Source organism: Bos indicus, chromosome 1, assembly GCF_029378745.1.
Source record: "Bos indicus isolate NIAB-ARS_2022 breed Sahiwal x Tharparkar chromosome 1, NIAB-ARS_B.indTharparkar_mat_pri_1.0, whole genome shotgun sequence".
In the NCBI taxonomy this organism is placed as follows: domain Eukaryota; kingdom Metazoa; phylum Chordata; class Mammalia; order Artiodactyla; family Bovidae; genus Bos; species Bos indicus.
Genome location: NC_091760.1, coordinates 133,540,820 through 133,567,263, shown reverse-complemented (window position 1 = coordinate 133,567,263; position 26,444 = coordinate 133,540,820). Strand labels below are relative to the sequence as shown.

Genomic DNA, 26,444 nt, shown 5'->3' with positions numbered 1-26,444 from the left:
GTTTAATTAAGAATTTCTGTCCCTCTGACTGCAGCTGTGATGGTAAGCTAATAGGCTTCTTTAACAGACTGGGCTCTTGGGTGTGCTGCCTCTTGCTTTGCCCTGGGAGTGGTAGCTCTTTAAGAATTCTTTCTCCTTTGGTTACAGTCCTGTGGAACCCATGAGTATAAGCCCTGGTGGCCACCAGAGCCAGACAATCCAGAGATGTCCCTGGAGGCAGCCACAGTAACCAAGGTGTCAGACAAGTTTATAAGCTCCTTCCTGAAAGATACAGCCAGAGTATGGCAGAGGGGAAGCTCAAAGATTGCATCCATCAGTCATCATTCCCTGAGAGCTCCTCTGTTGACCTCTGGATGTATGCTAAATCAGAAGCCTGCCCCTTCAGGCCCAAGTTCCTGGTTAAGCAAATAGGCTTCTCACTGAAAGACTAGGAGTGTTTTCTGGTCTTCTGTCTGTGCTGTGACCTAGATATGGTAGCCTGCTAAGAACTGTCTCAAATTGTTACGGTCCCATGCTATGGTATCATAGGCCATGCTGGCTTCCCAAGCCAGGCAATCAAGTGGCATCCCCCAGGTGGCACAATAAAAACTGGAGCGCCTGACATAAAAGCCAGGACACTGGTGAGACACTGGTGTCCTGTAAAGCAGTGGGAGAGTGGGAAACTGGTGCCCTCTGGCTGGAGTGAGCCAGAGGGAGTGAAAAGATGGTGCTAGTGTCTGTCCTTTCAGAGTACCCAGGAGGCCCCTAGATGTGCATTAAATTAGATGCTTGTCCCTTAGGCCAAGGCTTAAAGATAAGGAAATTTGCCTCCTTAACAGAAAATCTGGCACCTTTCTAGTGGCTGCTTCTATACTGGGCCCTGGTGCAGGTTAGACCAAACATACAAACTCTTCAAGAGCCTTCTCTCACTTCAGTATAGCCTTGTAGGTCTCATGGACTCCAGCCTCATTGGTTTTCAAAGCTAAATGTTTCAGGGAGAGTCCAGGTCAAGATGGCAGAAAAAGAAAAACTACGCTTATCTCCTCCCACAGACACACTAAAACTACTTTATATGGAACAGATGTCTTTGAGAACAACCTGAAAACTAGCAGAACAAATTTTCTACAACTCTAGATATAAATAAAAGGCCACATCAAGACAGATAGGAGAGGCAGAGATGGATCCCAACAGAACCCGTGCCCCTGAGGCAATGCCACAAGCAGGAGGCATAGCATAACCAAGGAGGGTCCCCTCGAGGAGCAAGAGGCTCAAGCCTCAGGTTGGGCTTCACAGCCCATAGGCCTACTCAGGGAAGGTGAGTCGATGAATCCCCATGATGTTTGCCTTTGAAAATCAGCTGGGCTTATGTCCAGGAGAGCCTAAGGACAATGGGAAAATAAAGCTCCACTCTTGAAAAGCTCACACAAGCTCACTTACCCTGAGTCCCAGCACAGAGACAGCAGCTTGAAAGGCACCTGGATCATACAGGAGGGAGACTTATTTTAGTGCATGTGCCATGAAGGGAGGGTTTCTGGTGGCTCTTCCTCCAGTGACAGAAGTGCTGTTTGGCATCCTTTTTGTTTTTACTCTTCTGTTCTGCCAGGTACCATTTCTGTCACTCTCCATCAGTCTACTTAACACCTTGGACCCATCCCCAGCATTCCTCTGAGAACTCACACTGCCCAACCCACCAGCCTCAGCCAGTGCCTCCAAAATAGCACCCGCCCTGCCCTACCTGGCAAGTAGTCCCAACCCCCACCAGTGCCCCTCAAAAATGGCTCCTGCTAGAGGGGACAAGTTTTGCACACTAATGTACCCACAGTAGTCACAGCCAGGCTTCATGGACAGCCAGACTGGGGGCTAGCCCTACCCACGAGGGTGTCAACAGCAGTTGTAGCCACGCCACTCAGCTAGTCACGTCAGGAATCAGCCCCATCTACCAGTGCACACACAGCACTTGCAGCCCAACCACAACAAGAAGGCATACACAGCACATACAAGGGATAACAGGAGGATCTCACGCTGGTGCCTGGGCTTATGGTGCCACTGGGCCCACAGATACTTACATAGGGCCAGTCTTTCAAGAGTGAGAGATATAGCTGTAATATGTAGAAACAAATACAGAGAGGCAAAATGAGGAGACAAAGGAATAGCCTACAAATGAGAAAACAAGACAAAACCAAGGGAAAAAAGCAAAATGGAGATAAGCAACTAACGAGATAAAAAGTTCAAATTAATAGTCTTAAAGTTGTTCACTGAACTCTGGAGAATGGATAAACTTGGTGAGAACTGCAACAATGAGATAGAAGATATAGAAAAGAACCAATCAGAACTGAAAAATAGATTAACAGAAATGAAAAATATTCCAGAGGGAATCAACAGCAGACTAGAAAATGCAAAAGAATAGATCAGCAATCTGAGACAGGGTAGTGGACATCACCCAGTCAAAACAGCAAAAAATAAAATAATTTTTAAAATGAAGATAGCTTGGAACTTCCATGGTAGTCCAGTGGTTCAAACTCCATGCTTCCACTACAGGGGGCACAGGGAAACAGTGGAAACAGTGTCAGACTTTATTTTTCTGGGCTCCAAAATCACTGCAGATGGTGACTACAGCCATGAAATTAAAAGACGCTTACTCCTTGGAAGAAAAGTTATGACCCACCTAGATAGCATATTGAAAAGCAGAGATATTACTTTGCCAACAAAGGTCCGTCTAGTCAAGGCTATGGTTTTTCCAGTGGTCAGGTATGGATATGAGAGTCAGACTGTGAAGGAAGCTGAGGACCAAAGAATTGATGCTTTTGAACTGTGGTGTTGGAGAAGACTCCTGAGAGTCCCTTGGACTGCAAAGAGATCCAACCAGTCCATTCTAAAGGAGATCAGCCCTGGGTGTTCTTTGGAAGGAATGATGCTAAAGCTGAAACTCCAGTCTTTGGCCATCTCATGTGAAGAGTTGACTCATTGGAAGATTCTGATGCTGGAGGGATTGGGGGCAGGAGCAGAAGGGGACACCAGAGGATGAGATGGCTGGATGGCATCACTGACTCGATGGACGTGAGTCTGGGTGAACTCTGGGAGATGGTGATGGACAGGGAGGCCTGGCGTGCTGCAGTTCATGGGGTTGCAAAGAGTTGGACACAGCTGAGCGATTGAACTGAACTGAACCGAAGGGAAGTTGTGCATGGCGCGTGATGTAGCCAAAATATAATTTTAAAAAATAAAGTAATAGGATAGTTTAAGGGACCTGTGAGACAACATCAAGTGTATTAACATTCACAGGGGTCCAGAAGGAGAAGAGAGGGAAATTTTTCTTCAAAACATATTTGAAGAAAAATGACTGAAAACTTTCGTAACCTGGTTAGCAAAACAGACATCCAAGTCCAGGATGCACAGAGTCCCAAATAAGATGAACCCAAGAGATCCATACCAAGATACATTATAATTAAAACCTCAAAAGTTAAAGACCAAGAAGGAATCTTTAAGGCAACAAGGGACACCCACATAAGACTCTCAGCTGACTTGTCAGCAGAAACTTTTCAGGCCAGAGGAGACTAACATGGTATTCAAAGTGCTAAAAGGAAAAAAACTTAAACCAAGAATACTCAACCTGGCAAGACTATCATTCAGAATTGAAGTAGAGATAATGGGTTTCCCAGAGAAGTAAAAGCTAATAGAGTTCATCACCACTAACTGAGCCTTATAAGAGGTGGTAAAGGAACTTCTTTAAACCAAAAAGACGAAGCTATAACTAGAAACATGAAAATCATGAAAGAAAAAATATCACTGGTAAGGACAAACATATACTAAAGGTCAGTCACCTACAAAGCTAACATGAAGGTTAAAAGACTAAAGTAGTAAAATCACCTATAATATGAAACAAATAGACGATACACAAAAAGATGCAAAATATGTCAGAAACATAAAATATGGGGGGGCGGGTAAGTAGCTTTTAGAATGTGCTCTTACTTAAATGACCAATCATTTTAATAGACTGCTGTTTACATAGATTGTTGTATATGAACCTCATGGTAACCATAAACCTGAAACCTATAATATACACACCAAAAAAAATAGAGACAGGAATACAAACAACACACTAAAGAAAGTCGTCAAATCACAAAGAGAACAAGAAAAGAAGAAATGAACAGAGGAACTACAAAACAATTAAGAAAATGGTAATAAGTACATACCTATCAATAACTACTTTAAATGTAAATGGACTAAATGCGGCAATCAAAAGACAAAGGGTGGCTGAATGGATTAAAGCAACAAGACCCATTTATATGCTGCATACCCAGGCTTCAGATCTAAAGACATACACATAATGAAAGTGAAGGGATAGAAAAAGATATTTCAAAACTATGTTGAATAGTAATGGTGAAAGTGGGCACCCTTGTCTTGTTCCTGACTTTAGAGGAAATGCTTTCAGTTTTTCACCATTGAGGATAATGTTTGCTGTGGGTTTGTCATATATAGCTTTTATTATGTTGAGGTATGTTCCTTCTATTCCTGCTTTCTGGAGAGTTTTTATCATAAATGGATGTTGAATTTTGTCAAAGGCTTTCTCTGCATCTATTGAGATAATCATATGGTTTTTATTTTTCAATTTGTTAATGTGGTGTATTACATTGATTGATTTGTGGATACTGAAGAATCCTTGCATCCCTGGGATAAAGCCCACTTGATCATGGTGTATGATCTTTTTAATGTGTTGTTGGATTCTGATTGCTAGAATTTTGTTAAGGATTTTTGCATCTATGTTCATCAGTGATATTGGCCTGTAGTTTTCTTTTTTTGTGGCATCTTTGTCAGGTTTTGGTATTAGGGTGATGGTGGCCTCATAGAATGAGTTTGGAAGTTTACCTTCCTCTGCAATTTTCTGGAAGAGTTTGAGCAGGATAGGTGTTAGCTCTTCTCTAAATTTTTGGTAGAATTCAGCTGTGAAGCCGTCTGGACCTGGGCTTTTGTTTGCTGGAAGATTTTTGATTACAGTTTCAATTTCTGTGCTTGTGATGGGTCTGTTAAGATTTTCTATTTCTTAGTTTTGGAAGTTTTGGCCACAGCAATCAGAGCAGAAAAAGAAAAAGGAATCCAAATTGGAAAAGAAGAAGTAAAACTCTCACTATTTGCAGATGACATGATCCTCTACATAGAAAACCCTAAAGATTCCACCAGAAAATTACTAGAAATAATCAATGACTATAGTAAAGTTGCAGGATATAAAATCAACACACAGAAATCCCTTGCATTCCTATACACTAATAATGAGAAAACAGAAAGAGAAATTAAGGAAACAATTCCATTCACCATTGCAACAGAAAGAATAAAATACTTAGGAATATATCTACCTAAAGAAACTAAAGACCTATATATAGAAAACTATAAAACACTGGTGAAAGAAATCAAAGAGGACACCAATAGATGGAGAAATATACCATGTTCATGGATTGGAAGAATCAATATAGTGAAAATGAGTATACTACCCAAAGCAATTTATAGATTCAACGCAATCCCTATCAAGCTACCAACAGTATTCTTCACAGAGCTAGAACAAATAATTTCACAATTTGTATGGAAATACAAAAAACCTCGAATAGCCAAAGCGATCTTGAGAAAGAAGAATGGAACTGGAGGAATCAACCTACCTGACTTCAGGCTCTACTACAAAGCCACAGTTATCAAGACAGTATGGTACTGGCACAAAGACAGAAATATTGATCAATGGAATAAAATAGAAAGCCCAGAGATAAATCCACGCACATATGGACACCTTATCTTTGACAAAGGAGGCAAGAATATACAATGGATTAAAGACAATCTCTTTAACAAGTGGTGCTGGGAAATCTGGTCAACCACTTGTAAAAGAATGAAACTAGACCACTTTCTAACACCATACACAAAAATAAACTCAAAATGGATTAAAGATCTAAACGTAAGACCAGAAACTATAAAACTCCTAGAGGAGAACATAGGCAAAACACTCTCCGACATACATCACAGCAGGATCCTCTATGACCCACCTCCCAGAATATTGGAAATAAAAGCAAAAATAAACAAATGGGACCTAATTAACCTTAAAAGCTTCTGCACATCAAAGGAAACTATTAGCAAGGTGAAAAGACAGCCTTCAGAATGGGAGAAAATAATAGCAAATGAAGCAACCGACAAACAACTAATCTCAAAAATACATAAGCAACTCCTACAGCTCAACTCCAGAAAAATAAATGACCCAATCAAAAAATGGGCCAAAGAACTAAATAGACATTTCTCCAAAGAAGACATACAGATGGCTAACAAACACATGAAAAGATGCTCAACATCACTCATTATCAGAGAAATGCAAATCAAAACCACTATGAGGTACCATTTCACACCAGTCAGAATGGCTGCGATCCAAAAGTCTACAAATAATAAATGCTGGAGAGGGTGTGGAGAAAAGGGAACCCTCTTACATTGTTGGTGGGAATGCAAACTAGTACAGCCACTATGGAGAGCAGTGTGGAGATTCCTTAAAAAACTGAAAATAGAACTGCCTTATGATCCAGCAATCCCACTGCTGGGCATACACACTGAGGAAACCAGAAGGGAAAGAGACACGTGTACCCCAATGTTCATCACAGCACTGTTTATAATAGCCAGGACATGGAAGCAACCTAGATGCCCATCAGCAGATGAATGGATAAGAAAGCTGTGGTACATATACACAATGGAGTATTACTCAGCCATTCAAAATAATACATTTGAATCAGTTCTAATGAGGTGGATGAAACTGGAGCCTATTATACAGAGTGAAGTAAGCCAGAAGGAAAAACATAAATACAGTATACTAAAGCATATATATGGAATTTAGAAAGATGGTAACAATAACCCGGTGTACGAGACAGCAAAAGAGACACTGATGTATAGAAAAGTCTTATGGACTCTGTGGGAGAGGGAGAGGGTGGGAAGATTTGGGAGAATGGCATTGAAACATGTAAAATATCATGTAAGAAACGAGTTGCCAGTCCAGGTTCGATGCACAATACTGGATGCTTGGGGCTAGTGCACTGGGACGACCCAGAGGGATGGTATGGGGAGGGAGGAGGGAGGAGGGTTCAGGATGGGGAGCACATGTATACCTGTGGTGGATTCATTTTGATATTTGGCAAAACTAATACAATTATGTAAAGTTTAAAAAAAAAAAAAAAGATATTTCATGCAAATAAAAATGAAAAGAAACTTGTAGTAGCAATACTATCAGGCAAAATAGACCTGAAAGCAAAGACGTTACAGTTGACACAACAGAAATACAAAGGATCATAAAAGATTACTACAAACAATTATTTGCCAACAAAATGAACAGCCTAGAAGAAATGGGTAGTTCCCAGAAACATGCAACTTTCCAAAAGTGAATCAGGAAAAATAGAAAATCTGAACAGACAGATGACCAATAATGAAACAGAATTAGAAATTTTAAAAAGCCTCCCAACAAACAAGCCCAGGACCAGACAACAGGTAAATTCAACAAACTTAAGGAAGAGTTAATACCTATCCTTCTCAAACTATTCCAAAAAATTGAAGAGGAAGGAACTATTCTAAATTCATTCTCTGAAGCCAGCATTATGCTGATATCAAAACCAGATAAAGACACTACAAAAAAAATTACAGGCCATTATAATGCAAAAATTCTAAACAACATATTAGACGGATATCAACAGTATAGTAAAAGAACCATTCACCATTACCAAGTGTATTCCACAGATGCAAGGATGGTTCTATATACATAAATAAATCAACATGATATATTACATTAACAAAGTAAAGAAAAACCACATGATCATTTGAATGAATGCAGAAAAATGTTTGACAAAATGCAATATCCATTTTTTATAAAAACTCTCAATAAAGTGGGTATACAGGAAACATGTATCAACATAATAAGAGCTGTGTATGACAAACCAGTGGCTCAGAAAATACTTAAACAATGAAAAGCCAAATGCTTTTCCTTTAAGATCAGGAACAAGGAAAAGTGTCTACTATTGACATTTTATTCAAAATAGTATCAGAAGTCCTAGTGACGGCAGTCACACAAGAAAAAGAAATAAAAGGTATCCACATTGTAAACGAAGTAGTAAAACTGTTCCTATTTGCAGATGACATGAAATAAAGTCCCTCTTATGTGGTCAATTAATATACAACCATTCACTGGAATGGGTGAATTTAACTCAGATGACCATTATATCTACTACTGTGGGCAAGAATCCCTTAGAAGAACTGGAGTAGCCCTCATAGTCAACAGAAGACTCCGAAATGCAGTTCTTGGGTGCAGTCTCAAAAATGACAAAATGATCTGTTCGTTTCCAAGGCAAACCATTCCATATCATGGTAATCCAAGTCTGTGCCCTGACCAGTAATGCTGACAAGCTGAAGTTGAGTGGTTCTATGAAGACCTACAAGACCTTCTAGAACTAACATCCAAAAAAGATGTCCTTTTCATTACACGGGACTGGAATGCAAAAGTAGGAACTCAAGAGATACCTGGAGTAACAGGCAAATTTGGCCTTGGAGTACAAAAAGAAGCAGGGCAAAGGCTAACAGCGTTTTGCCAAGAGAATGCACTGGTCATAGCAAACACCCTCTTCCAACAAAACAAGAGGAGACTCTACACATGGACATCACCTGATGGTCAATACTAAAATCAGATTGATTATATTCTTTGCAACCAAAGATGGAGAAGCTCTATACAGTCAGCAAACACAAGACCAGGAGCTGACTGTGGCTCGGATCATGAACTCCTTATTGCCAAATTCAGACTTAAATTGAAGAAAGTAGGGAAAACCACTAGACCATTCAGGTATGACCTAAATCAAATCCCTTATGATTATACAGTGGAAATGACAAATAGATTCAAGGGATTAAATCTGATAGAATGCCTGAAGAACCATGGATGGAGGCTCGTGACATTGTACAGGAGGCAGTGATCAAGACCATCCCCAAGAAAAAGTAATGCAAAAAGGCAAAATGGTTGTCTGGGGAGGCCTTACAAATAGCTGAGAAAAGAAGGTAAAGGCAAAGGAGAAAAGGAAAGATATACCCATTTGAATGCAGCATTTCATGAATAGCCAGGAGAGATAAGAAAGCCTTCTTCAGTGATCAATGCAAAGAAATAGAGAAAAATAATAGAATGGGAAAGACTAGAGATCTCTTCAAGAAAATTAGACCTAGGGAACATTTCACGCAAAGATCGGCACAATAAAGGACAGAAACAGTATGGACCTAACAGAAGCAGAAGCTATGAGGAAGAGGAGGCAAGAATACACAGAAGAACTGTACCAAAAAGATCTTCACGACCCAGATAATCACGATGGTATGATCACTCACCTAGAGCCAGACATCCTGGAATGTGAAGTCAAGTGGGCCTTAGGAAGCATAACTAGGAACAAAGCTAGTGGAGGTGATGGAATTCCAGCTGAGCTATTTCAAATCCTGAAAGATGATGCTGTGAAAGTGCTGCACTCAATACGCCAGCAAATCGGGAAAACTCAGCAGTGGCCACAGGACTGGAAAAGGTCAGTTGCCATCCAATCCTAAAGAAAGGCAGTGGAAAAGAATATTCAAGCACATTTTCAAGCAAAAAAACACAATGTTCAAGCACAATTGCACTCATCTCACACACTACCAAGGGAATGCTCAAAATTCTCCAATCCAGGCTTCAACAGTATGTGAACTGTGAACTTCCAGACATTCAAGCTGGATTTAGAAAAGGCAGAGGAACCAGAGATCAAACTGCCAACATCCACTGGATCATCGAAAAAGCACAAGAGTTCCAGTAAAACATCTGCTTCTGCTTTATTGATGATACCAAAGCCTTTGATTATGTGCATCACAACAGACTGTGGAAAATTCTTCAAGAGGTGCGAATACCAGACCACCTTACCTGCCTCCTGAGAAATCTGTATGCAGGTTAAGAAGCAACAGTTAGAATTGGACATGGAACAACAGACTGGTTCCAAATCAGGCAAGAAGTACATCATGGCTGTATGTTGTCACCCTGCTTATTTAACTTATATGCAGAGTACATCATGCGAAATGCTGGGCTGGATGAACCACAAGCTGGAATCAAGATTGCTGGGAGAAACATCAATAACCTCAGATACGCAGATGACACCACCCTTACAGCAGAAAGTGAAGAACTAAAGAGCCTCTTGATGAAAATGAAAGAGGAAAGTGAAAAAGTTGGCTTAAAACTCACCATTCAGAAAACTAAGATCATGCCATCTGGTCCCATCCTTTAATGGCAAATAGATGGAGAAACAATGGGACTTTGTTTTGGGGAGCTCCAAAATCATTGCAGATGGTGACTGAAGCCATGAAATGAAAAGATGCTTGCTCCTTGGAAGAAAAGCTATGACTAACCCAGACAGCATATTAAAAAGCAGAGACATTACTTTGCCAACAAAGGTCCATCTAGTCAAGGCTATGGTTTTTCCAGTAGTCATGTATGGATGTGAGAGTTGGACTGTAAAGAATGCTGAGTGCTGAAGAACTGACACTTCTGTGATGTTGGAGAAGACTCTTGAGAATCCCTTGGACTGCACGGAGATCCAGCCAGTCGATCCTAAAGGAAATCAGTCCTGAATATTCATTGGAAGAACTGATGCTGAAGCTGAAACTCCAATACTTGGCCACCTGATGTGAAGAACTGACTCATTGGAAAAGACCCTGATGCTGGGAAGGATTGAAGGCAGGAGGAAAAGGGGGACAACAGAGGGTGAGATGGTTGGATGGCATCAGTGACTCGCTGTACATGAGTTTAAGCAAGCTCCAGGACTTGATGATGGACAGGGAAGCCTGGCATGCTGCAGTCTGTGGGGTTCAGAGTCGTACACGACTGAGCGACTGAACTGAACTGAATGTACACAATGGAGCCAAGAATATACAACGGGTAAAAGACCGTGTCTTCAATTAATGATACTGGGACACTTGACAGCTTCATGCAAAAGAATGAAACTGGATCACTCTCTATGCCATATACAAAATAGAAACTCAAATAAGATTGAAGACTTAAATGTGAGATCTGAAACCATAAAAAAAAAAACTCCTAGAAGAAAACATTGGCTGTATACTCTTTAAAATTAGACTTAGTAGTATTTTTTTTAATCTGTCTCCTCAGGCAAGGGCAGGGAAAATAAAAATAGATAAGACTATATCAGTTTTAAAGGTTTTACACAGCAAAGGAAACCATCAACAAACATAAAGGCAATTTACTGAATAGGAAGAAATACTTGTAGATGATTTATCTGATAAAAGATTAATATCTAAAATATTTTTTAAAAAAACTTACATAACTCAGTATCAAAAAATCCAACCTGATTTTAAAATGAGCAAAAAGCCTGAACAAACGCTTTTTCAAGAAAGACATAGAGATAGCCAACAGACACATAAAATGGCGTTGAGCATCACTAATCATCAGTGTAGTGCAAATAGACCACAGTGAGCTGTCCTCACACCTCTCAGAAGGACTGTTATCAAACAAACAGCGAATGACAAGTGTTGGCAAGGATGTGGAGGAAAGGGGACCCTTATGCTGGTGAGAATGTAAAGTGGTGCAACCACCATGGAACAGTCTAGACGTTCCTCAAAAATTTAAAAATAGAACTGCTATATGATCCAGTAATTTCACTTCTGGGTGTTTACCCAAAGAAAATAAAAATGTTATTTTTAAAAGATAGGTGCTCTCCAACATTCACTGCAGCATTATTCACAATACCCAACATATGGAAGTAACCTAAGTATTCATCAATAGGTAAGTGGATAAAGGTGATGTCACACACACACACACACACACACACACACACAATGGAATTTTACTTAGTCATAAAAAAAGAAGGAAAGCTTGACATTTGAAACAACAGGAATGGACTCTAAGGGTATTATGCTCAGTGAAATAGGTCTGACAGAGAAAGACAAATACTATATGATTTCATTTATATGTGGAATTTAAAAATCAAACAAACCAAACAGAACACCAATAGAACACAGTAGAGGTCACCAGAGGGTAAATGGGTGGTTGGGTGAAATAGATGAAGGGAATTAAGAGGTACAGACTTCCAGGTATAAAATAAATAAGCCACAGGGGTGTAATATATAGCATAGGGAATATAGTCAATAATATAGTAATAACTTTGGTAACAAATGGTTACTAGACTTATTGTGACCAATTCATAATGTATCCAAATGTCAAATCTCTATGGTGTACACCTGAAATTAATATAATATTACATGTCAACTATGCTTCAGTTTTTTAAAAGGAAGGAAAAAAGCTAGATTTGAGGGTAGTTGTCTCAGTTGCAGGTCTTAAAAGTTGGGTTCACAACATGGGATTCAAACTCTTTGCTCCTTGGGGAAAAGCTCTGGATTTCCAGTTTCTCCAAATTGTGGGTCAGTGTGCTGGGGTTTACAGCAAGATTGTATCTTAGCATCTCCTATCCACTAAATATGAGTTTTTTCTCATTTTTTTCCAATAATATAGTCACTCAAAGAAGTCACTCAGCTAGTTTTTAGGGTTTTTTCAGAAGAAATTGGTCCATATGTAGCTATATAGGTGTGTCCATGGGAGAAGGCAAATTCCTATTTGACCATCTTGAACCAGAACTCTGAAACCAGTCTCTTGAAGATATCTGAACTCCCTTGTTGGTTAAGCATTATATGAAATCAAGCTAAATCTCTCTCACAGAATGGATAGATAAATAAAATGTGGTGTATGTATACACACACAATGGAATCTTATTCAGCCTTCAAAAAAGGAGGAAATCCTGTCATTTGCAACATGGATTAACCTGGAGGATATTATGCTAAGTGGAATAAGCCAGGCACAGGAAGTCAAATAGTACATGATCTCTTCTATGGGAATCAAAAAAAAAAAGTCAGACTTAATAGAAGCAGAAAGTAGAATGGTGGTTACCAGGGGCAGGGGGTGTGAGGCAAAAAGAAAATGCTGACCCAATGTACAAAGTTGCAGTTATACAGGATGAATAAATCTAGAGATCGAATGTACAATATAATCACTATACATTTAATATTGTTTTAAATGCTGAAAATTCACTTAAGAGGGTAGATTTCAGGTACTCTACATCCCTACTATCCTGCAAAATAGTAATATTGTGGGGAGATGCTATGTTAAGTAGCTTTACTGTAGTCATTGTTTCACTGTCTATATCACATTATTTTGTTATATACCTTAAATACATACAATTTTTACTTTAAATATGTTTTTTTTTTTTAATTTTTTAAGTAAAATTAACCACAGTAAGATGGAGAAGGAAATGGCAACCCACTCCAGTATTCTTGCCTGGAGAATCCCAGGGATGGGGGAGCCTGGTGGGCTGCCGTCTATGGGGTCACACAGAATCGGACATGACTGAAGCAACTTAGCAGCAGCAGCAGTAGCAACCACAGTAAGAAAGTAAAAAGAAACACAGGATTAATTTTACTTACATCTCTTATTTAATACCATATATCTAAAATATTTTTCCAATATGTAATCAGTATAAAACTATTGATAAGATGTTTTACTGTTTTTTTCTTACAAAGTCTTCAGAATCTGTATTTGCACTTAAAGACCTCCCAGGGATTTTCCTGGTGGTCCAGTGGCTAAGATTCTGCACTCCCAATGCAGGGGGACCGGGTTCAGTCCCTGGTCAGAGAACTAGATCCCACATGCTGCAACTAATATCCAGCACAGCCAAATAAATAAACAAAAATTAACAGAAAACAAATTTATAAAAAAAAAAAAAGACATCTCAAATTGGGTTATCCACATATGGCTAGTGGTCACCATATTGGACCATGCTGATTTGAATAACAAGAATTCCAGAAATAGAGTGGATAAGGGGAAAGAGAAGCAGAGAAGAAACAAAACAATTTTAAGAAAATGTCCAAGAATTTAAGAATACTAGTTTCCAAACTGAGGAGGCTCTTAGCCCAGCAAAAGTGAATTTGGTCCAGACCAAGGCACTTCATCAGTTTTATTTTAAAACACCAGGAACTCAGAAACCTCTGTAGGCAACAAACAGGTTGCAGTCAAAGATCAGTGGCTTTAGACTTCTCAGCAACAGTGGATAAATCGAGGACAATGAGTCAGTGCCTGTAAAATTCTGAAGGAAAGAACCATCAAGCCATAACTGTATAAATACCAACCACATTAGGGGGTAGATAAAGGGTATTTTCAATGATCTAACATCCAAAAAATGTACCTGCTATGCTCCCTTGTTTAGGAAGATACTGAAGAATGTGTTATACCAAACAAGGAAGCAAACCAAGAATGAGGAAAATGTGAGATATAAGAAACAGGAGAAAGGTGAAGGGAATCCCTAGGGTGAAACTGTAAATCAGGCCTAGAGATCAACCAGCCCAGATTGGAGTAGGTCAGAGGGAACTGAAAATGATTTCAAGGAAATGAAATTGCTAGAATACCCAATGGGGCTGATTATGGACATAGAAAACTGGCAGAAGCCTTTGAATTAGTTGAATTAGTAGCATGTACTATATCCCAAAACTAAACAAATAAAAGAGATAAAAGGAAAATGTAAAGTTATAAACTCTGAATGTTGAGTAATTTGTCTATGCTGAGGTTAGAAAGGGCATGTGGGTAAGGTGGAATGAGTAGCAAAAGAACTGAAACCTCATCTTTCATAGTGCAAAATTAAACCACAGTCCTTAAATCAGAAATGCAAGAAAGGAACAATATAGACATCTTAACTGAAATGTAAAGATAAAAAACAAAATAAGCAAGTGTTGAAAATGCCTGGATCTGGGGAAGACAAAATTTAAGAAGATGACTGCCATTGTTTCTAATAAATTTTGTAAAACTATGTCTAAGTCCAAAGTATACCCATATATAACTTTTAAAAGAAGCAAACAGTAATAAATCTGAGTGAATAAAAGAGCTTTAACAGGCCATTGCTAATGAGTATCCTTACCTCCTAGCATTGAGTACTGGTTCCGCTGTATGGATGTGGATGGGGATGGAGTGCTCTCCATGTACGAGCTGGAATACTTCTACGAGGAGCAGTGTGAACGGATGGAAGCCATGGGCATTGAGCCCTTGCCATTCCATGATTTGTTGTGCCAGATGCTTGACCTGGTAAAGCCAGCCAGTGATGGTAAGACTGAATAAAGAGCCAAGTTGCATTGTCCATCTACATAACAGAGTGGGGGTTGTAATCCTGGATTGTTCTAAATTATTTAACTTCCCAGTCTTCCATACAGGCTTTCTAAATACAGAAGTATTTAAGTTTCTCCTTTATTGTTGGCATAGAACTAACAATTAATGGCAAATTTAGAAAGCAGATTAGTGGTAGCCAGTTGGGGAGGATTGCAGAGGGGAGGGGAGTGAGCCTGTTTGACGGGTACAGAGTTTCCTTTGGGGGTGAAGGAAATGCTACGGAATGTTATAGTGGTGATGCTTGTGCAACAGTGTGAATGTGTGAAAAACCATTAGAATGGTTAAAGTGGTGAATTTTATGTGAACTTTACCTCAAAAAACATCAAATTTTTATAATCAAGTAAGCATATCCATATATCCTTTTAAACTTCAGTAAAAGTTTTTTTTTCACTTCGAAAAAAGCCTTTGAAATTTACCAGATTTGTTCTTACACAGGCAAAATAACTCTACGAGACCTGAAGAGATGCAGAATGGCTCACATCTTTTATGACACTTTCTTTAATCTGGAGAAATACTTAGACCATGAACAGAGAGATCCCTTTGCGGTCCAGAAGGTACCAGTATAGTTTTAACTTCTGTTTGAGGGATGCAATATCAGGGGTTCTATGCTTCAGATAAAAGTGGCCTCTGTCTGCAGGAATTCTGGTATTTAAAAAAGCTAACATTTAAAATATTTCATAACATACTGAAAAGAAAGAATAAAGGACTCAGAGCCCATCTCTTCCCACAGCTAATCTTCAAGTGTAGGTAATAACCTGCATCTGCCTTTCATTGAATGAACTATGTGCTTTGTGTACTTCCATATACATAGAAACTGGTTACAGAAAATTTTGAAATAATTGTCTTTCTCACTTTCAACACTACATCAATAGATACATCTCTATTACAGAGTATACACTGGGCTTGATTTAACTGTACCATTCAATTTCAGGATGGCATGGTAATGAAAACTAGATGCCCTCAAAGATAGACAACCTTCAGATAAATGTAACACTTTTTCAAGCAGTAACGATGACTGTATATGACATCAGTTTGAAGTCATTCTACAGCTGAAGAGCCGTGAAATGCCTTCCCCATACACAAAAACCTGTGGACTCTCAGAAAACCCAAATCCAGGAAAAAAACAAACAAAAAGCAGAATATCACCACTTCTCCTTCTATTCCCCTGTTTAAAGAGTAAAAACTATATTGATGGAAAAGAACTGATTGAGTACATACAGTACAGGAAACTTCCTCAGTCTTTTATCTTCCATATGTTGCATAACTGTTTGACCTAAATATTAATAGTTAAGAATACAAGGACCAGCTTCTAAAAACAAATACTCTGCACCAGAACTTGGAGCATATCAAGGTACATTATCACTAGCCTAAAGTCAGTATTATATTTCATTGAGTTTAAAATGTCCCATTATTTTATATACCTTTAAGCAAGAAAAAGCAATTATAAATCTAAGATGCATAGCAATTTCAGACATGTTTAAAAGATGGGGTGAAGTTCTTCAAATGGATTACAGTAATTAACACATTATGTAGTCAGTATTAAGGTACTTACGTTCTTTTAGCATTACTAACTTTACATCCTAGGGCATTGTTAACCCAATTTCATTATGGAAAAACATCATTTTACCTAGAACATAGAATCTAAGATGCAGTCTGTATTGTAGAAGGAAAAGAAAATATATACTTTCTTCCCCCTTCGTTTTTTTATTTGTATTACAAATTTTACTTTAAATTTTCCTCTTTTTTCTGAGAGGTAGTAATTATCAACATTGTGATCTTCAAAGGATGCTGTTAGTAAGTGCTCAGTAAATTCCAGGTACTGTGTTGAAGAGACACTGGGGGTTATATAGAGATGACTCAGTGTATAAAAAGAACGGGTGTATAGAGATGACAAAGACAGGAGAACAAAAGGTGGCAGCCCAGCCCACATAGTACAGTGAAGGAAATGACTAGGGGAGAAGGGCTGCTTCTCAGAAGGTAACTCAGATGGCAGGGTATCCAAGCTGGCTGTGAAGGAAGCAATAAAAATTCACTAGAGGAAGGGATGGTATATTTCAGGTTAAGTTTAAGCCGCTCAGTTGTGTCTGACTCTTTGTGACCCCATGGACTGTAGCCTCTGTCCATGGAATTCTCCAGGCAAGAATAGTGAACCGGTATATGGCTGATTCAAGTTGAGGTTTGACAGAAAACAACAAAATTCTGTAAAGCAATTATCCTTCAATTAAAAAATAAATTGAAAAAAAAAAAAGAATACTGGAATAGGTTGCCATTTCTTTCTCCAGAGGATTTTCCCAACCCAGAGGTCGAACCCAGGTCGCCTGCATTGCAGGCAGATTCATTACCATGTGAGCCACCAGGGAAGCCACATTTCAGGTGGGCATATGCAAACCACAGGTCACTCCAGATCGCTGTTTTGCCAAGTGCGAGAGGAGAAGGGGCTAGAGAAAAGTCTCTGATTATAAGGCTGAAGAATCTAGACCCAAACAGTCCAGCTAATGAAGAGTACTTAATAATTTTGTGATTCAAGGTGTAGATTCAGTTTAGGAGTGTGACTTTAGTACCTCTTTAATGTTTAGAGCTTCCCTGATAGCTCAGTTGGTAAAGAATCAGCCTGTAATGCAGGAAACCCCAATTCAATTCCTGGGTTGGGAAGATCCACTGGAGAAGAGATAGGCTACCCACTCCAGTATTCTTGGACTTCCCTGGTGGCTCAGCTGGTAAAGAATCCACCTGCAATGTGGGAGACCTGGGTTCAATCTCTGGGTTGGGAAGATCCCATGGAGAAGAGAAAGGCTACCCATTCCAGTATTCTTGCCTGGAGAATTCCATGAACTGTATAGTCCATGGGGTCAAATAAAACATTTTTCACATAGGTTTTTTCAGGATGTAAAAATTTGTGATGACCTATCTCCAATTTTTGTTTTTGATTCTGTTTCCTGTGGCCATCCCCTTCCCAATCAGGATGTTGAGAATGACAGTCCTGAGCCCTCCGACTGGGACAGGTTTGCTGCTGAAGAGTATGAGACCCTTGTAGCAGAGGAGTCTGCCCAAGCACAGTTCCAGGAAGGGTGAGTAAGTTTCCCTGTGTCTTTTTTAACAGGGGTAACCACATTAGGATCACCTTTAAAAAAATCAAGATTTTTGTCATATCATAAAAATGAGTGATTTTAACCCAATTTTAGTTGAGTGAATATTCCTCCGGCAGTATTCTCTTCCCTTCACTGATTTTATGAAAAGTCTTCTCATGTGCCATTTCCTTTAAAGAAGTTGTACCTTTTACTGAAAATGGAGATCACTGTGCAGTCATACTGCTCTGTTAGGGATGTTAGTAAGCCCTATAAACACAGGAGAACTGAAGCTCTTTTAAATAATAAAGACCATTATGATCATCAAAACAAACCTTTATCAGACATGGTTTTGTGCATTCAACTCTGAAGAAGAAGTTAACTTCTACTAAGGGACCATGGTAAGAAATTAAATTATCCAAGACTTTTACTACTTAGAACATTTAGTAACTGTACTTTGTTGGCTGTTTTCACCTTCTAGTGATTTCTTTAGCAGTTCCTTTATAGTCACTGTTTCTGTAAGGCTCTCAATCAATCCTCATTTATTAATGTAATACTTTTTTGAATAGGCAGTATACTCACTTAATATTCAAATTAAAGAATAGTAAGTTTCCTGCTACTCAGTTCTCCCCAGAAACAACCACTGTTATCACTTCATGTGCCTTTCCAAGGATGCTCCATCCTGTTCCTCCCATTCTCACACTCTCTCGTTATACATATGTGTATAAAAGCAAATACACATATACATTTTTTTCTTTTTTTCTCTTACACATATGGTAGCATACTATTTGGTTCTCCACTTTTTCCACACTTTTTATACAGTTTCTGTTACATAAGATAAGTTCTGGAAACCTGCTGTACAACACAGTATCTATAGTTAAAATATGGTATTGTGTGGTTTAAAATAAGAAGATAGATCTTATGTTAAGTGTTCCTACAAAAGAAAAAAAAAAAGAACACAAGGAAATGTCTGGAAGTAATGGATATATTTAGTGCCTTGGCTGTAGTGATGATATGACAGATATATGCATATTCCAAAATCATCAAGATATATTCACTAAATGTGTCCAGTTTTTTGTATCAAACTTCAATAAATCTAAAAACAGTAACAACAAAGCTTGGGAGAACAGCATGGTGAACTAAATACTTGTATTTTATGATCATTGAGGTATAAATGAGGCAGCATAAATATCTGGGGATCCCTGAGTGTATGAAAAAATTAGTAAAAGAAGAACTGAAGATTGGAAGAAAAACAAATCAATAAATTGGAGATTATTCCATAAATATATTCAGTGAATGTGCTAAGTTTTTTATAACTGCATAATATTCCACTGTATAGTTACACCATTATCTTATATTCCTCTATTCACAGACATTATAGTGAAAATAGTGAAATATTAAGAGATATAAGGTTACAGTGAATAATCTTTTATATATGTCATTTTATACATCTGTGGGATAAATTTCTAGGGTGTAGCTAACAGATAGGGCTTCCCAGGTGGCACAGTGGTAAAGAATCTTCCTGCCAGTACAGGAGACACAAGAGATGCGGGTTAGATTCCTGGGTTGGGAAGATCTCCTGGAGTAGGAAATGGCAACCCGCTCCAGTGTTCTTGCCTGGAAACTTACATGAACAGTGGAGCCTGGCAGGCTACAATCCATGGGGTCGCAAAGAGTGTGACACAACTGAGCACACACACACACACACAGCAAACAGATAGCAAACTTACAAATACATAGGATTTTGGAGAAGCCAATATGAAATGACACAGATACCCAGACTTAGCAATGGTGGGGAGCCATATCACCCGTAGGCCTAAAAGGACCAGGAGATGACAACATCATCAAAACCCAAAGGAGCAGCTCTATTCACAGGCATGACTTAATTCTTTGTCAGTGAGCTTCATTAGTTAGGAACTGGGGTAAGTACTGATCTTATGAAGCAATATCACTTCTGTCAAGAACATGTGCAGATGTTTATAATAGTGAAACCTAAAGACAATCTAGGTAATAAGATTAATAAAATTATCATACATATACACAGTTCAATCCCATTTAACCATTAAAAAATCATTTTGTGGGTGTATAATTATTGACCATCAATAAAAAAATAGGAATATGAAAAAAGGCCTTAAAAGATCTAGTGAAACAGAAAAGAACAAAATAAAGTTATCAGAAAGAAAATTAGGTATATGTAAGGAAAACAAAAGGGATCTAACTTATACATACTAGACAATAGAACAAATGAAGTAGAAAAAAAATTCAAAGATAATAAAAAGTTTTTTTGAAATAAAAGAAGACCTGAGTCTGAAAGGTCAGAAGTCACACCGTATGTTAATGATTGGCCCCACAAATGTGTGGTGAAGTTAACAGAATTCAAAGATTATTTGGGGGACTTTTCAGCTTTTTAAAAATGTACGTCACCAGGTAAGAGGGGAAAAAATATCAACCTTGCCTCACAGACTGCCACAGGAAAAATGAATACCGGAAAAGATCATGAAGCAATATTTATCTCTCCCTCAGAGAAAGAAATTCTATACCCTAAAGTTTTATACTAACCCAAGATGACATTCAAGCATGAGAACACAAATGGGAATTTTCTAAAAACTGAAAGGAATAAAGCACCCATGAGCTCTTGTTTAAAAAGGGCATAATCATAAAACAGAGATGAGCCAAAATAAGGATCCCAGAAATGGAGCGACCATGGTGGAAAAGAAATAACAATGAGTGTTCAGTCCATTTAAACATAAAGGATAGGGTCAGAACATAGCATTCTGGAAAAAATAATATAACTCAAAGTGGGATGTACAGTGGAGGAAGAAACGTGTGTAAGTTTCGTTAGCAGGTCCTCAATGGCTCCCCTCTAAAGCTAGTAAGTCAAGTTGAGGTTTAAGACTATTAATTAAAGTAAACACTTGAAAAACCAAAGCCAATCTCTAAATATTCTAATTCAATCAGAAAACATGTGTGCACAAAAAAGAAAAACACACACCATGCAGCATAAAGATGACAGAACTAAAATAAATACTTTTTGATCAGTGAACGTAAGTGAAACAAACTCACTTATAAAAATAAAACAATTCCATTATAGAATGGTAACAAAAGCTGAATTTAAAAAGATTAAACAATGACCTCCCTGGTGGTCCAGTGGTTAACACTCCACAATCCCAGTGCCAGGGGCCTGGGTTCAATTCCTGGTCTGGGAACTAGATCCTGCATGCTGCAACTAAGACCCACTGTGCCACAACTGAAAATAAAAAAGATCCTGCAACTACAGATCCCACGTGTTGCAACTAAGACCCATAGCAGCCAAATAGACTTTAAAAAAAAAAAAAAAACAACCACCCCCAAAAAGCTGTCCTGATAACATCAAATTTTTGGAGCAGAAACTCCAAAAGGAAAGAAAAGGAGAACTTGAAACCTGTTAGTTGCATCCATAGGAAATTATTCCCTGAAAATATTTTTGTGGTGTATTGTCCAGAGACTATTTACAAAATATATATTAGGCCACAAACAAAACTTCAGTAGACTTCCCAAAAGTATTACAATAATATAGAGTAGCTTCTCATTTCAAGGTGGTAAACAAAGCATCCTGTAGTTTTCAGTCTCTCATGCCATATAAAAATAAGAAATACAGAGTATCACCTGAAGTAAGAAGTGAAGCTTTCAGTGGACTAACAGGACAGCAGATGGAATCAGATTGAAGAGGGAGCCAGAGCTTAGGTTCTCTGCCAGAAGATGAGAAAGATAATTGCCACAGATAAGGGAGCAGTACTTAAAGATGATCCATACCTTAATATGACTGAAAACAAGAGCAAAAGGGAGGTTCAATCCAGGTAGGTTGAACCCTATACATCCCATCCTACTCTTAAAGGAAAGACAAAAGCAGTAAAAATGGAATCTTGGAGCAGCATGGCCCCATTCAGTTCAGCCACTCAGTCGTGTCCAACCCTTTTCAACCCCAGGGACTGCAGCATGCAAGGCTTCCCTGTCCATCACCAACTCCCAGAGCTTGCTCAAACTCATGTCCATTGAGTTGGTGATGCCATCCAACCATCTCATCCTCTATTGTCCCCTTCTCCTCCTGCCTTCAATCTTTCCCAGCATCAGGGTCTTTTCCAGTGAGTCTTCTCATCAGGTGGCCAAAGTATTGGAGTTTCAGCTTTAGCATCATTCCTTCCAAAGAAATCCCAAGGCTGATCTCCTTTAGAATGGACTGGTTGGATCTCCTTGCAGTCCAAGAGACTCTCAAGAGTCTTCTCCAACACCACAGTTCAAAAGCATCAATTCTTTGGTGCTCAGCTTTCTTTATGGTCCAACTCTCACATCCATACATGACCACTGGAAAAATCATAGCTTTGACTGTACACACCTTTGTTGGCAAAGTAATGTCTCTGCTTTTCAATATGCTGTCTAGGTTGGTTATAGCTTTTCTTCCAAGAAGCAAGCGTCTTTTAATTTCATGGCTGCAGTCACCATCTGCAGTAATTTTGGAGCCCAAGAAAATAAAGTCTGTCACTGTCTCCATTGTTTCCCCATCCATCTATTTGCCATGAAGTGATGGGACCGGATGCCATGATCTTCATTTTTTGAATGTTGAGTTTTAAGCCAATTTTTTCACTCTCCTCTTTTACTTTCATCAAGAGACTCTTTAGTTCCTCTTGGCTTTCTGCCATAAGAGTGGTGTCATCTGCATATCTGAGGTTATTGATATTTCTCCTGGACACATCTGAAAAGCACGTCAAGGCTGTATATTGTCACCCTGTTTATTTAACTTATATGCAGAGTAAATCATGCAAAATACCAGGCTGAAGCACAAGCTGGAATCAAGATTGCCAGAAGTATCAATAACCTCAGACATGCATGGACCATCCATCCCCCTGTTCTCATTTAAAGTGCCAGCAGGTCCACACTGCTCTCTCCTGAGCAGCCAGTGCAGGGCCAACAGTACACGGTAAAGGAGACAAATATCAACCAACAAAATACTCAGCAAATGAAAGAACTTTTAACCCTGGACTCATTACAGCAATCAGAACTAGACATCAAGATGGGTATATTTACTATTTGCTTTTATTGGCTCTACTGTGTGGCATGCAGGATCTTAGTTCCCCAGCCAGGGATCAAACTCATGCCCCCTGCAGTGGAAGCTCAGAGTCTCAACTACTAGACCACCAGAGAAGTCTGTCTATTTTTAGACAGATAAAATTTTAAATGAAAGAAAACACAATCATTGGGTGATGTGATAACAGAATGGACACATCTGAAAAAATTTTTATCTATAATATTGATTGTAATACAGGAGTAAGAAATTCCTGTAGAAACCAGTAGAAATAATAGCCAGATAATTCCCAGAATTTTAGCTATTAAAACAAATAAAAATATAAACAGAAACAGAAGTCAGCTAATTTTTTCTGGCCAGGTAATAAATATTTTAGGCTTTGCAATCTCTGTCACAATTACTTGGCTCTGCCACTGTGTTGGGAAAGTAGCCCTAATATGTAAGCAAATGAATGTGGCTGTGTTCCAATAAAATTTTTAACAGACACTAAGATACTAAGTTCAGATCATTTTAACGTCATGAAGTATTCTTTGATTTTTTTTTTTTTTTTTAATTTAAAAAGGTAAAACAATTCATGGGCTATTATACCAAAACAGGTGGTGAGACAGATTTGGACCACAGATTGCAGTTTCCCAATTCCTGTACTAGAGTGAAATCTCAGTACATAAAAAGATAGAACTGGAAAGCTACTAGAGAGAAAAAAAAAATGCCCATAATATAAACACAAAAAGAAACAGCATTTATTTAAAAACAACTTTGAACCTTGAATTCTGTTCCTATTTAAATGCAAAGGATAGATGAAGACATTTTTAGACATCAAGAGATGCAAAAATGTTTACCACCCACAGACAAACTTTGAAAGAAATATTAAAGGGTTTTCTTCAGCAACAAGGTAAATATATCCTAGAGGAATAGTGGGATATAAGCAACAACAAAATTAGCAAAATTTATCCTTAGAATTCGGAGAAGGCAATGGCACCCCACTCCAGTACTCTTGCTTGGAAAATCCCATGGACGGAGGAACCTGTTAGGCTGCAATCCATTGGGTCGCTAAGAGTCGGACACGACCGAGCGACTTCACTTTCACTTTTCACTTTCATGCATTGGAGAAGGAAATGACAACCCACTCCAGTGTTCTTGCCTGGAGAACCCCAGGGACGGGGGAGCCTGGTGAGCTGCCGTCTATGGGGTCGCACAGAGTCGGACACGACTAAAGTGACTTAGCATAGCATAGCATCCTTAGAATTTTTATAGATACCATTAACAGATAGTAAAAGGTCAGGGTGAATCTTTATTAAAGTGGAGAATACAGACACTGATAAATTTATATTTTTATAATGATAACTATAGAGTTAAAATGTCTTAAATTTTTTAAGGAAAATCACTAAAAGTAAATATTAAATGGAAAACTTTCTAATCATTTTCAGAAAAAGACAGTAGACTGTTTAACTGGAAAATCTGTATATAGAAAACTCAGTCTACTAAAAGACAAGTGTGTTTAACCAGTATTCTTTTGGTAAGAAGTGACTTTAACTCACATTGGCATAAAGGGAAAGCAAAGCCTTAGCAAAAAAGAAATTGTGGGCTTAAAGAACTGAAAAGTCCGGAGCTAGTACTGACTTCAGAGACTTAGATTGTCTCTCTTTAATCTCTTAGGTAATGCTTTTCTTTCATTCTTTCACTCTTCAGCAAATTTTTAGTATGTGGTGGCAAAATGATAGCTTTACATTCAAATAAAAGAGCAAGTCCCTTTCCCACCAGATTCTACAAAAGCCCAGGACTTGTTTGGCTGTAATTGGCTTATTTTGGGTCTAGTCCCTGAACCAGCTCTAGAAGGAGTCAGACCTAGAAATTAGCTTGGACAGAAGTTCAAGTTCATCCAAACCACATGTTTTCTCAAGGAAAATTTGGGAAATTTGAACATGACGGTCAAAAAAGGGGAAACGCATGCTGGTAAAGGAATAGCAGATGTTCACTACAGTATAAAGGAGACAAAAAGACAAAGACAGTACAAAATAAATAGACAAAATAAGTCCAGATATAGTATGAATCACAAAACTCAGAAGGGATTAAAAATCCAACTGTACACTATTCTTTAGATTCATACCTAACGCAGAGGCAACAGTCAAATAAACAGTAAATAAGAGGAAATCAGGTACAGTAATGTTTATGAGACAAGTAGAATTGAAAGCTTTAAAAGAAACATCAGTATTTCAGCAGTTGGCCGTGAAAACAAGTCACCAACTTTAAGCAATACAAAAAGCAAATCTGATAGAAATACAAAAGAAAACTTGACAATCCCATAGTCATATAAAACCCAACAAATCAAATAGGACAAAAAATTCATAATATAGAATTAGTAAACATTCATAGGGGTACTCAAAAATAGATTTGATACCCGACAAATATGGAGCCATCACAATACAGTGCCTACTTATTAAGGCATGAAGAATATCACATTTTTAAAAACTACTAACATATAGGCCATATTTGTTACTTATGAAATTAGCAACAACAACAAAAACACACATATCTGGAAAGTTAAAAAAAACATTTTGAAAAATTAAATATATCTTAAAATAACTGTTAAGCTACAGAGAAGATCAAAAAACCAATTACAGGGTTTTTTTTAGAACCAGGCAATAAAAGCATTATATTTATTAAGATATGTAGGATATAAACACGGGAAAAGTTGTAATCTGTAGAAAGAAATAAATTAGGCTGTCATCTCAATATGCATGAAAAAGGATGACAAAATAGACCCAAATAAAGTACATGAAAAGAAGTTAAACAACTGTATTTCAAACAAAAAATAAATCTATTAATTTATACATACACAACCAGAAAGCATACTGTGCCAAGCACTATTCTAAATATTTTAATTCATTTTAATCGCAAAACTCATATCTTGTAGATGCTTTATCCCTGTTTTACAGATATTAAAACTGAAATACAGATTAACTTGTCAAATCTACCAACATGTATAAAAGAATACATCAAAAGAATACATCATAAGTAAGTTGATTTTATCCCAAAAGTGCAAGTGGTTCAACTTTACAAAATCTGTCATTAACAGATTAAAGGAGAAAGAAAAGAAAAGAAAATATAGACTGATTCTTTGAAGGCATGTGAT

General features: G+C 38.1%; 1 protein-coding gene across 6 annotated transcripts in view; it reads left to right on the top strand.

The window, feature by feature from the left end:
- PPP2R3A (protein phosphatase 2 regulatory subunit B''alpha) overlaps nt 1-26,444 on the top strand; it is a 233,067-nt gene that overhangs the window by 188,202 nt on the left and 18,421 nt on the right. For all 6 annotated transcript variants that reach the window (XM_070794422.1, XM_070794418.1, XM_070794439.1 and 3 more), the window contains 3 exons: nt 14,950-15,125; nt 15,623-15,741; nt 18,149-18,255. In XM_070794422.1, the coding sequence (XP_070650523.1) occupies nt 14,950-15,125; nt 15,623-15,741; nt 18,149-18,255 (402 nt within the window). The remainder of the gene's footprint in view (nt 1-14,949; nt 15,126-15,622; nt 15,742-18,148; nt 18,256-26,444) is intronic.